At 39.2% G+C, this 15,339-nt stretch overlaps 1 protein-coding gene across 3 annotated transcripts in view; it reads left to right on the top strand.

Moving 5' to 3' along the window:
• Positions 1-15,339, top strand: part of LOC134099536 (E3 ubiquitin-protein ligase rnf213-alpha-like) — a 104,214-nt gene that overhangs the window by 41,961 nt on the left and 46,914 nt on the right. For all 3 annotated transcript variants that reach the window (XM_062552431.1, XM_062552430.1, XM_062552432.1), the window contains exons 23-28: positions 2,311-2,433; positions 2,571-2,603; positions 2,721-2,874; positions 3,000-3,188; positions 7,398-7,514; positions 13,776-14,341. In XM_062552431.1, the coding sequence (XP_062408415.1) occupies positions 2,311-2,433; positions 2,571-2,603; positions 2,721-2,874; positions 3,000-3,188; positions 7,398-7,514; positions 13,776-14,341 (1,182 nt within the window). The remainder of the gene's footprint in view (positions 1-2,310; positions 2,434-2,570; positions 2,604-2,720; positions 2,875-2,999; positions 3,189-7,397; positions 7,515-13,775; positions 14,342-15,339) is intronic.

Below are 15,339 nucleotides of genomic sequence, written 5' to 3'. Positions count from 1 at the left end.
AACGTTGCTCTGCACGCCAAGTCTGTTTCTCCAGAAGCTAGCTGTGTGGTTGCTAAACCACCATGGTACGACACAACTTTTGCTCAAACAACGACCCTGTAACACCTGCAGTTGTTGTTCCGTGTTCAAACATTACAGTGTTAATGACGTCAGGCTATCCACGATATTCCGCAGCCAACAATGGGGGTCGCCATGACACCGAAAACGGTTTTCTATTTCCGGCGAAGCTGCATTGTATCTATTTTAACGTGACGGTTGACGGTGCTTAACATATCATAACGCATATAAAAGTAAACTTTTCTATTTTATATCGGTTATATATGATGTAGTATATACATGCTGAGGGCAGAATTGTCAACATTTCGAAAGAAATCTAAGTTGAGGCATAATCTAGTTACCTACGGAGAACGCACATGTTAACAGAATGAACGGAAGTTGAAAACAGTATCGTAACCATCGCAACGATACATATTTCCAGGTTAAGGAATAAGGTGGATACATTGATGGTAAATCGTCCTGCACATTTACTAAAGCATCGACAGAGCTACATCATACAGTACATAGAAGTTATTTTGAATGCATAACCAATTTATAATCAGTGGAAGAAAATACATACTGTATGTCTTGTCCCAATAGGCGCAGGAGTGAATGTTGTGGACTTAGCTTTGTTTGAACACCATTGCAACTCCGTCAATCCACCCTTGTACTCAAAGATGAATGAATGTAAATGTAAACCATAATGATAAGTGAAGTACTCTGTTGGAGGGTGAAGGGCCAGTCTAGTCACTAATGCAATTAAAATGTTGACAACCGCAACATATTAGTGAACGACGCAACAATGACTGCTCTCAACCAGTAGTTCCAACTTCCAACCACCAAACTTTCCGCCCATATTTGCAATTGAGCGTTCAAACTACACTTTCTAGAAACACCATATCCAAGAACAACTGTTCTAACAATGATTGCGATGGAAGTTGGCCCCAGGGGTGCATTTCTACAGAAGACGCTCAACCACCATGGCACGACTCGTGCTCAAACAACTACGTTGTAATTCTGTTTCTGTCGCCGTTCGCTCCAACAATGTTGTTGATGCAGTGATAGGCTACATATCATGGAAGCATTGGAGTTTGCATCCTACTGTAGCTCTCCTTTTCACTTTTGAGTAAGAGTAGCCTAGGCCTATGAGACACAATAGGTTTTGACCCTAATATTTATAGTTTCTCTGCATCGAGAAACCAATAGGAACATGCTATCAGTCAAAAATAGTTTCAAATAAGTCCCACAGTAAGTCCCACAGCATTATTTAGTAGCCTATTTCCATGTTACACTGCACATAGTCAGAAACAAGACCACGGAATAAGAGATTATATCCTACAACATCCAACTGACATGTCATCAGCTTTATCCACAGTACCATTGATCAGTGTGCATAATTACAGGGTCTGGGATTAGTCCTACCGTAGCCTACCAGTAGCCTACCATAAAGCTAGCCAACATGCAAATTAACATAAATAGCAAGAATGAGCCCAGTGGTGGAGTCAGTCTTTTAATATTAAGCTACAACATAGATCAATCATTGAGTCACGAGAAAAACAACCACCTGGTGATTTTAGGTTAGGCTATTGTGATTTGTGGCTAGGCGCTCTGGAAAATTATGACATCGCTATCCGGAACGACCAAGGAATGACACAAGTGCGACTGCTCAGGGCCAGTAGTTCAAGCCACCAAACTTTCTGTTCTGTGTATGCCAAGATACAAAATACACAAACAAACAAACACACACACACACACACACACACACACACACACACACACACACACACACACACACACACGTGTTGAACTGCGGTGTCGACACTTCTCTAATTTTAGCCAAGTCAAGTCAAGTCATTTTTATTTGTGTAGCGCATTTCACATGCACAGAGTGCAACCCAAAGCGCAAATTGTACAGTATGGATATCTGCAATTGCATATAGGATATTCTGGTCATAATTCGTACGTATGAAAAGGCACTTTTGCCACTTTTGCACTTTGTCATATTGATAATGAAATTTGTACTAGTCAAAATGTAGTTTGGATATATGTTTTTAGATATCTAAAACTGGAATTTGTCCTCAGAAGAATGATATACTCATACCTTTATTGTTGATTTGGACATCCTGATTTTGATTTTAATTACAGATATCTGCAATATATGTCCAGTCCAACTATTTTATTTTAAAATGACTTGTCATATTGACTTTGTTAACATAATAGTTTCCATATTACATTATGTTCTGTCACATTTTGATATTCACATGTGTTAAACAGGAGAGCAATTTTAAGATTGTTGAGCTCTATGCGAAGTCTTCACATTGCCCACATGCAATGCATGATTGTTTGTCCAGACATGCCACTAAAGCTATCCAAATGCTTTATAGCAAGGATAACAAGGTAAAGTTTTCATGGTTGTCCTGAGTTCACCAATTAAAGTCATTACAAAACTGTAATGTCACAATATATTTTGAATCAGTGACTTGTTTGATGCTGGCCAGAACATAATTCATAATTTGTACTTGTTATGTTTTCAGAGAAATATGGTCTTGAGGAATCAACAAGCATTGGTAATACAGTATTTCATCAATATATTGCACTCTATTTATTGACCACAATAACATGCCACGATTTACTTTACTGTTCTGAGAAAGGTTAAGGAACATTGTTCATGTCTTTTTATAAAGGGAGGTCTTATCAAAACTGTGTCGACTTGCCAAGGATACGGAAAATTGATGAGTCTGATCATTGAAAATATATCTCAAGACAGAAAATGGCACCCCAATGACTACCATTATGTACTATATGATGTCCAAATAACTGAGCTTTTCGAAACTTTGGGTACGACTATTACAAATAGTAATCTTTCAAGTAATGTTTTGAGATGATCAGTATATTATACAATACTTAACCCGGACAAAGTCTTACAACCAAGGTGTTTGCATTTTTATGTCCTTTTACTATAGCATTACGGCAGAGGGAGGAGGCCAACTACAGGGAGCACCTCTCATCAAAAGCAAATGAGTTCATACAGGACACTTTCACATTTCTAGACAAGTTGCCAGAATACATCATCAGCAAGTCAATCTCCTGCCAACAAATGGCAGTTATAATTGAAAAGAAAAAGCAACCCAACACATATGCTATTCTCATGGGTAAGTATTACCGGTATTATTGTTGTTGTTGTTGTTGTTAGAGATTATTCAATAAGTACAGATACAGTATACATGGACAATCTGAAAGTGTTCAAATGACCAACATCACAATTATGACTGTTTCCCAAAACTGCCGTACTTACGTAGTACTTTGTACATTTGAACCATGATAGTTTCCAAACTTCAGTAGTCTGGACATTAGGATGGTTAATGACGTACTGTATAGCAGCACATGATCGGGAACACCTGCAAATGACTTAAAGGAGTCCTAGAATTCAAAACCACATTCACCTTGTTCCTGTTGAATTTAGTCTGCGAGCAGTGTCCAAAGGACAACACCAAAGACTTTACCGCGTCTCCCGCCTGCTTTCGTGTGCAAATTGGGAAATAGAAACAGCCGTGTTGAAATGCTCCAATCTGAACAGAGCTCAGATAACACGTAATAGGCGCCCATCCCCCTTTAGATACACCCCCTCTCATTTGCATACCTTCGATTAATAATTCTTGTTAAACTGCTCTTACGATGCGAGTATCTAGATATGTGGTCTATGGCAGAGACGTTGTAATGCTAGCGTTATTACAGCTAACTTTGGAGAGTTACTATACTAAGAAATGTACTGATAAAACTTACCAATCTAACACATTCATTCTGTTGGGGAATCTGCTGCACTTCATCTTCGTCAGAACCTTCTTCTGACTCGGTTTATACATGTACGGCTGTATTCCTTATTTAAATCCATTGTTGATAGCTTTATCAAAGACTTTGGCTTTATTTACCAGCAGTAAACGTAGTTTCACTTTGCTCTAGTTTCAGACCGGTGGATTGAGCCAATCAACTTTCAGGACATATCGGCCAATAGACCAATCAGCGCGCATCTCATTTGAATATTCATGAACTTGCTGAGTGGGCGGGAAAAACAAACCGTTTCATTACAAGGCTTATTTATGACCTTGTATTAGGCGATCTAGCAGTGCTCCTGGGGCGTTTTCAGCCCCACAAATTTACATATGACATTATTTAGGCTCAAAGATCAATTTGTAATGGTCAAAAAATGCGTTCTATGACTCCTTTAATGATGGACTAAAGTTTCATCCGTGAATCATCTCTGTTTTCTTTTTTATTCCTGGGTCATCAAGTTAATTCCTTTGTTCATATAGCCTAGGTTGGCCTTGTGAATGAATGATTGCATTGATTTAAAGGGACACTTCACTGATTAGCATTAAGCTTTGTATTTTTAGAAAACCGGTCATGTTTTTGAATGGTCATGCATCATTCCCTCAGTTTGCCTTGAAATGGGAGAAATACGGATTTCAATGAAACCCATGAATAGGACTTCCTGCTTTCAATTATGTAAAATGATGATTTTTACATAATTGAAAGAAGGAAGTCCAACATTGAAATCCGTATTTCTCCCATCTCAAGGCAAACTGAGAGAATGATGCACGGCCATTCAAAAACATGACTGGTTTTGTAAAGATACAAAGCTTAATGCTAATCGTGAAGTGTCCCTTTAACTTTGAAACATGTCTAATGTAAGCGTGTAAGTGAAACAGTCTTGTACTGTATTTAACTTCTATTCACTCACCAATGCCATCTGCTCTGTTCAATGCCATCTGCTCTGTTGTGCAACACATTAGAGTTACTGGTTACGTGCCTAGAGGTTTGAGTCCAGGTTATCCAGAGATTTTGACTATAATAGTCTCCCAGATGTTTACCTATACTGTAGATGTGTCTGTTGTGCATATTATCTCCCCACACCATGTCAATGTTAACGTCAAAGGCTACATTTTCTCAACTGATTGTACTGTACTAATGTCCACACCTTATATTATTAAGCAGGTTGAATTATTTACATTTTCTGCCTAAGGTGTTTAAATTATTATTTTGCACAAAACAATTGGCGACAGTGACATCTGTGACATGAAGATCCTTGGAACTAGGCTTCTATCATTCTACCACTAGGGTGCCATTTCCAGTGACGTCACCAGCTTTTTACCGGGGCTTCAGCCAGGGGTAATTTGAGCCGAGCCCGGGGTAATTTTTTTTAATGCTTGAATCTATCAGCCAGTGTCAAAATCAACCAGCATTTGCCTGGTGCTAAATGTTGAGCACCACTAGTAGTAGGCTAAGCAAGCTATCGATAGGCATCACTATACAACACTAGCTACAAGTTTCTACATGGGCTAGCCCAGTGTTTCTCAATCTATGGGTACCAAGCCGCGAGAAGATTATTACCATCGGGCCGCCGGCCGACCCGCCTTCTCCGAGAGACGCACCATGCGGCCGCGGCCGCACCCATTCTTTTCGGTCATATTGCTGCAAGATATTTTCGCACAGAAATAACAGGCATATCACATGAAACTACGTAACCTGGCCTTTCCAGTGGCAAGGTTCGCGAGATACTTAGCGTTGAAAATTACAGTTACATTCATGAAAATGAATGTCAACATGCAGTTCTGCGTCATACCCATTCTTCTCTGTGAAATATCTCATGATTTCGTTACTGCCCTATGGCAAACTGCATATAAAAAAAATCTTTTTTTGAAATCACATCAAATTTCTGAATTTTTTCATACCTCCCCATTTCCCCCCACTTCAAAATAATTTATTTTTCCTATCAGAAGTTGTATTCAGACCCCTGTTTGTCATATAGCCATGGCAGATGCTTGATATGAATCTTGGTAGGACTATGTGTTTGTCTACACACATTCTGAGAGGAGCAGATGAGTGTAGGCTAGGCTTAAAAGTTCTCTGCTTAAACTTCGAAAAGGAAAATTGTATGTTTTGATATAGACCTACAATAGGCTATATCTACTCAGACTCCTTGTCATCCACTGGTAGTACACTAGTGTGTCTCTGGATAGTGTAAGCTTATGGGTAGTTGTAACAGTTAGTCAGATAAGCCTAATTTTTCTCTCAGTGCTCTTCCTATAAGTAGTTCCTTGTAAAAAATACAATGTAGGATTATAATATAATAGGCTACTGTAGATCCTCCATTGCATTCACAGTTAATAGGCTAACTGAAAAAAAAAAAAACATTATCCCCCACACCATAATAATGAATGTGAAAGGTTACTAATGCATTTTCTGCCTAAGGAGTTTTAAAATATGGATGTATGGTGGTTAGAAGTATAGAATATCAACCAGAAACCAGGTTTTGGGAAACACTTGTGTAGTTTAACAATTTATCAGACTATGTAAGTTGGACCACCATAGCTCAAACTATCATTTTGAGAAACAGTAAGTTTTTAACGTAGAGACTTGTTATTTGCAGGTGTGCCTATTCAGATGCTACTATGTACGGGATAATGCTAAATGTTACTATGATCGGAACGTCTGTATTTTACAGCTTGTATGTAACGTGAAGTGCATTAAACTTCACAACGAGTTTGGTGAATTAATATTCAAGTGTGATACGGCCAACAAATTGGAACTACCTCATAGCCGTGCGTGTACAGTATCTAAAGTTAATGCACACCTTATAGAACGCAGGACAATGGAGAATTCAACCGAGCAGTGGATTAAATGTCCTTAACCACCTTAGTACAGTGTCAGTTTGAAAACGATCATGGTATAAACATACAAAGAAACAGTTGTTGATGTTGTTTAGATGAACAATGCATTGTACCATGCTAGTAAAAAGCTAACCTCCACAGTTGTTTGGGAAATGCACCCCTGAACGGGTCAAATGTTGGTTCACAAGTGAGAACGGAAATGATTCTCTCTTGGTGAAAAAGGGCTATGCGATAGGTCAATGTGTACAGCAACAAGCTGTAATGCAATATGTAAAGACACAAATAGATTACATTATATTATTTTGACTCTGCAATTCATGCATTTCAATATCTCAGGAACAACTTTTTTTTTTTTTTTTAAAGGTTATTTTTTTGGGCTTTTTATGCCTTTAATTGGACAGGACAGTAGAGAGAATGACAGGAAGCGAGTGGGAGAGAGAGCTGGGGTGGGATCCGGAAAGGACCACGGGGCGGGAATCGAACCCGGGTCGCCGGCGTGCGGTGCAGGTGCCCCAGCCAGTTGCGCCACGGCTGGGGCTTCAGGAACAACTTTAGCAACTTTTTTTTTTTTCCAATTTGGTAGGCTTACATTTGTGCCAATATGCTTTGATATAATGGGTCCGATTTGACACATTACATCTGTACTATGTGTGTGTGTCTGTCTGTGTATGTACATTTTAAACTTTTTTTTAGGGCAAAACATGAAACCCTACCATGAAGCACTGCAAGAAGCAGAGAAGGATTTCAGGTCTTTCAGAGAAATGCAGTGCAAAATGAGGGCTCTCTACAATATCTGCCAAGGATCACCAGGTGTGCCTCTGCGTGATGTGTGATATGATTACTTGTTCTTAGGTTCATCACATACTTCATGATCATATACTGTATATATATATATATATATATATATTAGGGCCGGGACTTTAGCGCGTTAATTACGATTAATTAATTACACAAACATTAATGCGTTAAAAAAATTGACGCATTTTAATCGTATGCCTATTTATTTTTGCACCGCGGAACGTTTCTCACTGGATGAGTTTCAGACGGACCGATTATACTGGAGCACCAAGTAACGTGCATGAGTTCGGTTCAGGCAAAACAAACCACAGTGGCACAGTGAACATGAACAAAGAAGCTGATGTGACCGCGTTGGTTGGCCCCGTGGATGGGAAATGTTGTTACAAAAAACGAACGGATGGAAGCGTAGATAAGAGCATGGTTGTGCACGCAACAAGGACGTATCACCGCAGGTATCACCTCAGTGCAAAACATAAAGCAGCTAGCTGCTAGCGTGGACAAAGTATTGTGATACTCCAGACACTTGAGGGAAACCTCTGAGCTTTATTTATTAAACAAATAGCAACCGAGTTGCTGTTACAGCCACAACTCACGCTTATAACAGTAATCCACCGCACCTAATTCCATGTCCAACTTTCATAGACCTAAAAGAAACTTCACACTCAGAACCGCATACAAGCACACATGCACACACGTAAACTCCGCCCCCCAGTTCCCCTTAAAGGGACACAACAATTTCATGAACTCAACTCAAGGTAACAGGTGACACAATTAACAGGATATCACAGTATTATAGTTTACAGAAGGTCTACCTATCTATAGGCTACATGCATTTCTGAAAATGTACTATTTCTAAATATGGTATTGCTACACTTTATGGCAAAAATTGCCCTGGTCTGTTGGACTGTTGGAATTAATAAACAATATTTTTGTTGCTTAAGCTTAGGCCTATGTATTCAGTCATTATCCAATAGTAGGCTATACTAAAAATCCATGTGAAAAAAAAATACTTCTCACTGTTCTCAGGTCATATATTTATATACAATTAAAATGCGATTAATTTCGATTAATTAATTACAAAGCCTCTAATTAATTAGATTAATTTTTTTAATCGAGTCCCAGCCCTAATATATATATATATATATGTGTTAGGGGTGTGAATCTCTCCCTTTTAAGACGATTCGATTTGTATCGATTCATAAAGCTACGATATGATTCACAGCCGATGCGGTTTAATACAGAACGATTCAGTGCGATTCGATACGATGCGAAACGATTCGATACGATGCAGTAATAGGCCCCAAAATGCAATATAGTTCTTAATCTCATTTTATTTTCCATACTGCAGATTTTTTTTTTTCTGCTACTTTAAATGGCATGAGAAAAGTTACAATTGCATGTCATTAATTACATTTTTTCCAAAAGACTTGATTGACTGGATTGAAAGACTGAACAAACATTTTGATAATAAGAACGTGGCCAAATGCCTCTAAACGAAATCACTCGGCCAATTAATAGAGATACAGTACATTCATATCACCCTATACTTAGCTGCTGAACCAATCACAATAGTTAAAAACGATGTGATGTAGCTGTAGCTCTTGGGAAAGAGTGTCTGTCTGGATTACCTTTCATAAATAAGGAGGCTACTAACGCACGTTGTGAGAACCGCGTTCAACACATGACAGGTAGGCACGGGACGGGGTCATCCCTATGTTCCCCGGGTCCTATGTTCCCCAGGTCCTATGTTCCCCGCTCGGGGAACATAGGACCCTTTTTCAGAAAAAGGGTCCTATGTTCCCCATTTTTCCCCAAAAGGGTCCTATATTCCCCGGTTGCAATACATACAGGGGATCATAGGACCCTTTTTCTGAAAAAAGGTCCTATGTTCCCCAGGTCTCCCGGGGAACATAGAACCCTTTTTTTGAAAAAGGGTTCTATGTTCCCCGCTGTGAGAAACTGAACTTTACCAGTCTCACCCACTGCATCCCTCTTTGATTGTAAAATGTTTTGTGAGTGGTAGGTGAAAGACTCTCCTGTTGTGAGGCAGAGTAAGTGAGTATTAGATAGATAGATAGATAGATAGATAGATAGATAGATAGATAGATACTTTATTGATTCCCAAGGGGAAATTAAATTCAATTATCTGATACTTTAACTGTGCATTGTTTGTGCTTTTGTTGGTAAAATTATTATGACCGCCCTACAGTACAGGTTTAGTCAGATTTTTTATTTTTATTTTTTGCATGCGCAATTGTCCGTCAAGGATTCCCGGGACCGGGGTGCACGAAACTTGTTGGACATGTTGGACCACCTTTTTTTGTATGTTGGTCTTAAAGGATCATATCAACCCATCCCATAACCACTCTTTTCATGTATAGAGCCACCTGGTTAGAAATGAAAAAGCAAAATTGAGGCATTGTAATTGCAGGTATCTTTGGTTGACAGGTTCAAAACTGCACAGAAAATTTCGACACCCTCTGAATGTATGCCAAGTTTTGTGTAATTGAGGGACCATACAATAAATGAATATGTGTACATTTAGCGACTGTACACTATGCACACGCATGCATAAACACATAAAGATACATGCACACACATGCAGGCACACATACAGGCACACACGCACGCACGCACGCACGCACGCACGCACGCACGCACACACACACACACACACACACACACACACACACACACACACACACACACACACACACACACACACACACACACACACACACACACACACATACACACACACACACACATACATGTATACAGTGGGGAGAATAAGTATTTGACCCCATGCTAAAGTTGACTAAAAAGAGGAATATGAAATGCCCTTTTCAAAATGTATCTTAATGCCTTAATTAAATATTTCCCTTAAAACACAGGGGCATAATTATTTGACTCCTATGTTAAATTCCCATAGAAGCAGGAAGATTTTACATATGTTTTAATTTTTAAAGGCCAGTTATTTCATGGATCAAGTTTCCCTTTGCCTTTGGAATCAAAATAGCCCCACATCACCACATGACTCATTGAGCTTAATGCAAATCAAACAGGCTAATAGGCCTAGGATAACTGAAAAAAACACCATGCCAATCTCTAGGTATGGTGAAGGGTATGTGGTGATGTGGGGCTATTTTGATTCCAAAGGCAAAGTAAAACTTATCAGGATGCATAGTATCCTGGATCCATGAAATAACTGGCCTTTAAAAATAAAAACATATCAAAAATCTTCCTGTTTCTATGGGAATTTAACATAGGAGTCCCTATGCCCCCTGTGTTTCAAGGAAAACATTTATTTATTTACGATATATTCTTCATTCTACCCTCCTTACGGGGGTCCAGTTGAGTTGGCGACGGATCAAAACGAAAAACAATGGTTCCATGCTATGCTTGTGGGTCTACATGTTCCTGGGGAACATAGGACCCTTTTTTTGAAAAAGGGTTCTATGTTCCCCAGTCCCATACTAAGAGGGGAACATAGGACCCTTTTTGGGAACAGTGGGGAACATAGGACCCTTTTTAAAAAAAAAAAGGGTCCTATGTTCCCCGGTCCCATACAAAGTGGGGAACATAGGACCCGGGGAACATAGGACCCGGAACATAGGTACGCTCCCCACTACCCTCCCTCCTCCTCAGTCAACTTTCAGACGTGCACCGAACATACAGTAAGGCACCGAAGCATTTGGGGAGACACGGGGAAAGGGGAATGCAGGAGGATGACAAAGGGTGTTTGTTGTAACCTATGAAGCTAGTTTTTTAGGCTTGTGCTTACGACAGAATATACTGTATGTCTTCGTTCAGGATACTGCAACACACGTTAACGTCAGCGTTATCTGCATTTCACTAAACTTGACAACTAGTTTGTTGCTGCCACTGTCCAGCAATTACGCTACTTACAGTACCCTCGTTGGAGAAGCTAGACGCTCTGGTGTGTTAGCAAATCACGGTCGGTCTTATGATTTTTAAAGTATCATAACTTTTAATGTTAGTTTTCCGATTCGACATTTTAAATGTATCGGTTAATTTTTACACCCCTAATATGTGTGTGTGTGTGTGTGTGTGTGGGCGCTAATATGTTTATCTGCTTGTCTGTAACTGAATACTAGGGATGGACATTCGATGAAATTTTCTTAGTCGATCGTCGGGAAAATTAACGATTAACTATCGATTAATCATTAATATTTTTATAAAATGCATTGAAAATACAAAACTACCACGTGTGTTTGTTGCGTGGTGTGAGTCTTGAAGCAATTAAATAAATTTCACTGTGTGGCAACAATTAAACATTTTACCAGGCAGGGGCAATATTTGACGCCATTCTCAGTTAGGCTACAGCGAGTTTCTGTTTTGATTGCGCTCAGTTTCAACCTAGCATTAACTCAAATTTAGCATGGAGGATATGCAATGCTCAACAAGCTGAGAAAATGACCCAATGGATCTACAAGTTCAGAGATGATATGCTGCCCTTATACGTTTATTGAAACCAGCATATCACATTCCGTCACAACATATATCACCATATTTGATTATACCATGCCTAATTTGCATATTCAAACATTAAATTACAGAAAACTTGTAATACATTTATTTTTCATATTGATCGAAGCAATCAACTGGTGAAGTTTCATAGTGATATCTGCTTGTTAATTTGTTTACCCTATTCACCTGTAGTATAATAATAGCAATACATTGGACAATAAAGGCTTCATATACGAAATTGCCCTAGGGATATCACCGGGCACCCTCCTAAATCTTAAAGAGGTACCCCTAGTCTACAAGATTCTGCAAAAAAAAAAAAAAACTTTAACCGACAAAACCAGGTTCACCTAAATGATGCCATTTGGCTGCCAGACTATATCTCTTCCTCGTAATGAGATTCTACCAGTTTGGTAGGCTAAATAACGTTACAGGATGCACCGCTATATTTATTCAAGTGATAGGCTAGCCTACATAGTTTGAGTTATGGCCGTGTTGTACTTCGCCTTGGACAAAGGTGCAAATAGAATACCATAAATCCTCAAATTATGGCCGGGATTCTATTTGTATTTCTATGGGCCTCCGATAACAGCCGGGGGCGTGGTCGATTCGGACAAATAAAGGCCGGTCTCCAAATATAAGCCGGGGTAATAATTGCCTTCCAAAAGTCGTTTACACCAGTAAGAATATAATGTTAATACCAAATCATTCAAATTTAACCGTTCAAAGAAAACATGTCAGGATATTTGTGCACAACGCTGTGCCAGAACTGAGGGAGAGTCAACTCTGAAGACTTTTTCTGATGGCCGCGATCGATAGGTCCAGCCATTGAGATTCCACAGATGACTTTGTCACCGTTTCCACGTAGCCTATTTAGCGATATTTTTAAGACATGTATCCTTCATAGCTTATTACACTAGCAGGCTAGATCTTTGCAAGAGACTAGTGTCGCGCACCGCCAAATAGCCTAAGCGACGCTGGATAAGTTGTTACATTTTAAATTAAATAGGCTATCCTATTCTAAAGGCATATGATTAGTTGAATGTTCAAAACTGTTGACAGGTCATGTGCGGAACCAGGTTCAGATAGTATGTTATAAAAGGGGCTTGGAAGTTTGTAGACTGATGAATTGTTATTTATTTATTTAAGCGGAATTCAGTCCGCGACCCTTTCAGCTGATCTAGCCTAGCTACTGCTTAGATTTTGGACTTGCATGTGATGTATTGTGCTTGAGAATAGTTGCAATAAACCAAGTCTGTTAAAACTGAGATTATTTACTAAATGACGTTCCTGATTAGCCTACCATGCACTAACTGATTTCTGATCGGTTGTGTTGGCCCACTCTAAGAGTAGCCTTAATTTATGTCTTAAAATAAAATTCTACAACTGTAGCCTAACAAGTAATAAAAACCTGCCTCTAATAAACGCCTGCCCCAAATAAAGGCCTGTGCTTTGCGCATCCTAAGTAAATAAAAGACCCCGGCCACAATTTAAGGATTTACGGTAACCATAACCATACATGTTGTTGTAGTGTACTGAAATCAAAACGGAAACTCGCAGGTAACTGAGAATGCCGTCATACATTTCCCCCGGCTTGTAAAATGTTTAGTTGTTGCCACGCAGTGCAATTCATTTCATTGTTTCTAGACTTTCACTATGCAACCTAGGATAGTTTAATCAATTACAAATGTAATCAACAAAATTCTTAATGATCAATCCTTAATTATGCCCATCCCTACTGAATACTGAACTGAATCTCTGTTTCCTAACTCTCTTTTGTTTAAGTGGAATCACTGCAACTTAAATCAACAATGTCATTGGATTTGACCACTGAGAAAAGTGGTTCTCTGAAAGACATGATGGAAAAGCTGTCCCTAAAATCAGAAGAGTCAGAAGAGTTCAACATCGAGATGTTTGATAATATTGGTGTTCTATCTGATAGCACATATTTCAAACAGATTTGGAGGAAGATAGCAAAAGATGTTGACTTATCAGAATTTGAGGAAGTATCTTTAATTCCACTGAATCAAGTCTACAGTCTAATTTATCAACCAGCAGTAGAGGAATTCAAGCATTCCCATGAAATGCTGATGAACCTGTCAATGACTCTTGAAGACTTGGTGGATAAAATGGGGAAATTCCTGAAGAAAGAGGTCCATATTATGAAGGAATTGGACCACATGAACACATTTTTCAGGGAGGACTCCAAACCTGGTTGGGTTGAAAATACATTGGAACACATTAAATGGTACCAAGAGCTTTGCTCTGCGGTTGAGAATGCAAAAGTGGTCAATGATCTCAAGGACAGTCTTGGTCTAAAAGGAGATTTCTGTGCTATTGGAAACCTTCAAGTATGTTACATTTTGCCTATTATTCTCCTTTCTAATGGAATGCCTTTTATGTCAATTCTATAGGTGCATTGCCAATATGAGTGTTGTGAGTGTGTGAGGGTGAACTGAAGCAACCCCAAGGCTAATTTTAAATAGGCTAGAATTAAGAAAGGCACCTTATTTGTCTTGATTCTTTTGGTCACCATATTGTTGAAATCAAGATTTACCAGACAATTGTGAAGGTCGGTTGAATAGTTGAAGACACACAGTTTTCTCACGTTTATAGATCTTTATAGAGCTAGATTTTACTAGATTTAGCACTCGAAGTGACACAGACTCTGTGGGTTGGGGAATCGACTCATTGTTTGTTGTTGATGTTCCCGTTGCTCCAGAACTTTTGTTGGTATTTTGATTGAATTAAGTTGGAGGCACCATGGTCATTTAAAGGAGAAATCCAGCCAGTTTTAACATGGAGCTCAGTTGATCATGTTCATGGAATACTGACGGTCTAGCGTAATGTGAGAAAAATCGGTGCTATCTGACGGGAAGTACTTAGAAACTCTGCTATGAGGGCATTTTCTAAATTGCACCTTATTACCTTCTAACAGACTTAAAATGACTCTATGCGTGTTCAACCCAATAATTGTGAAGGAACAGTATAAATCCTGTGTTTGTAGCCTAGCTGTTAGCCTACCTGTTTCCCTCTGTTCATCAAGTTCATAACGAAGACGATCTGAACTGAGCTCCATATGGCCGGATTTCTCCTTTAAGAAAGAAAGACACATCGGTCTTGCTAGTCACAGACTATTTACCATGTAGTTTTGTGGTCTGCAGAAATGTAGAGAAAGCCTGGTCTGGCTGTCACCAGACCAAGCTCAATCTTTGAGAAAAGATTGAACATTTGTCTGAGGAGCCTGCTTTGTATTTTCTACTGCACAAGTGACGTGATCAACAGGCAAAGTTCAAATGACTCTGTAAGCATTTGGATAGTCCTTCAACCAATCAGACCAAAGATCGGG

This window comes from Sardina pilchardus, chromosome 13, assembly GCF_963854185.1.
Source record: "Sardina pilchardus chromosome 13, fSarPil1.1, whole genome shotgun sequence".
Classification (NCBI taxonomy): domain Eukaryota; kingdom Metazoa; phylum Chordata; class Actinopteri; order Clupeiformes; family Clupeidae; genus Sardina; species Sardina pilchardus.
The sequence above is the reverse complement of the archived record's forward strand: the minus strand, read 5'-3'. Positions and strand labels throughout refer to the sequence as shown.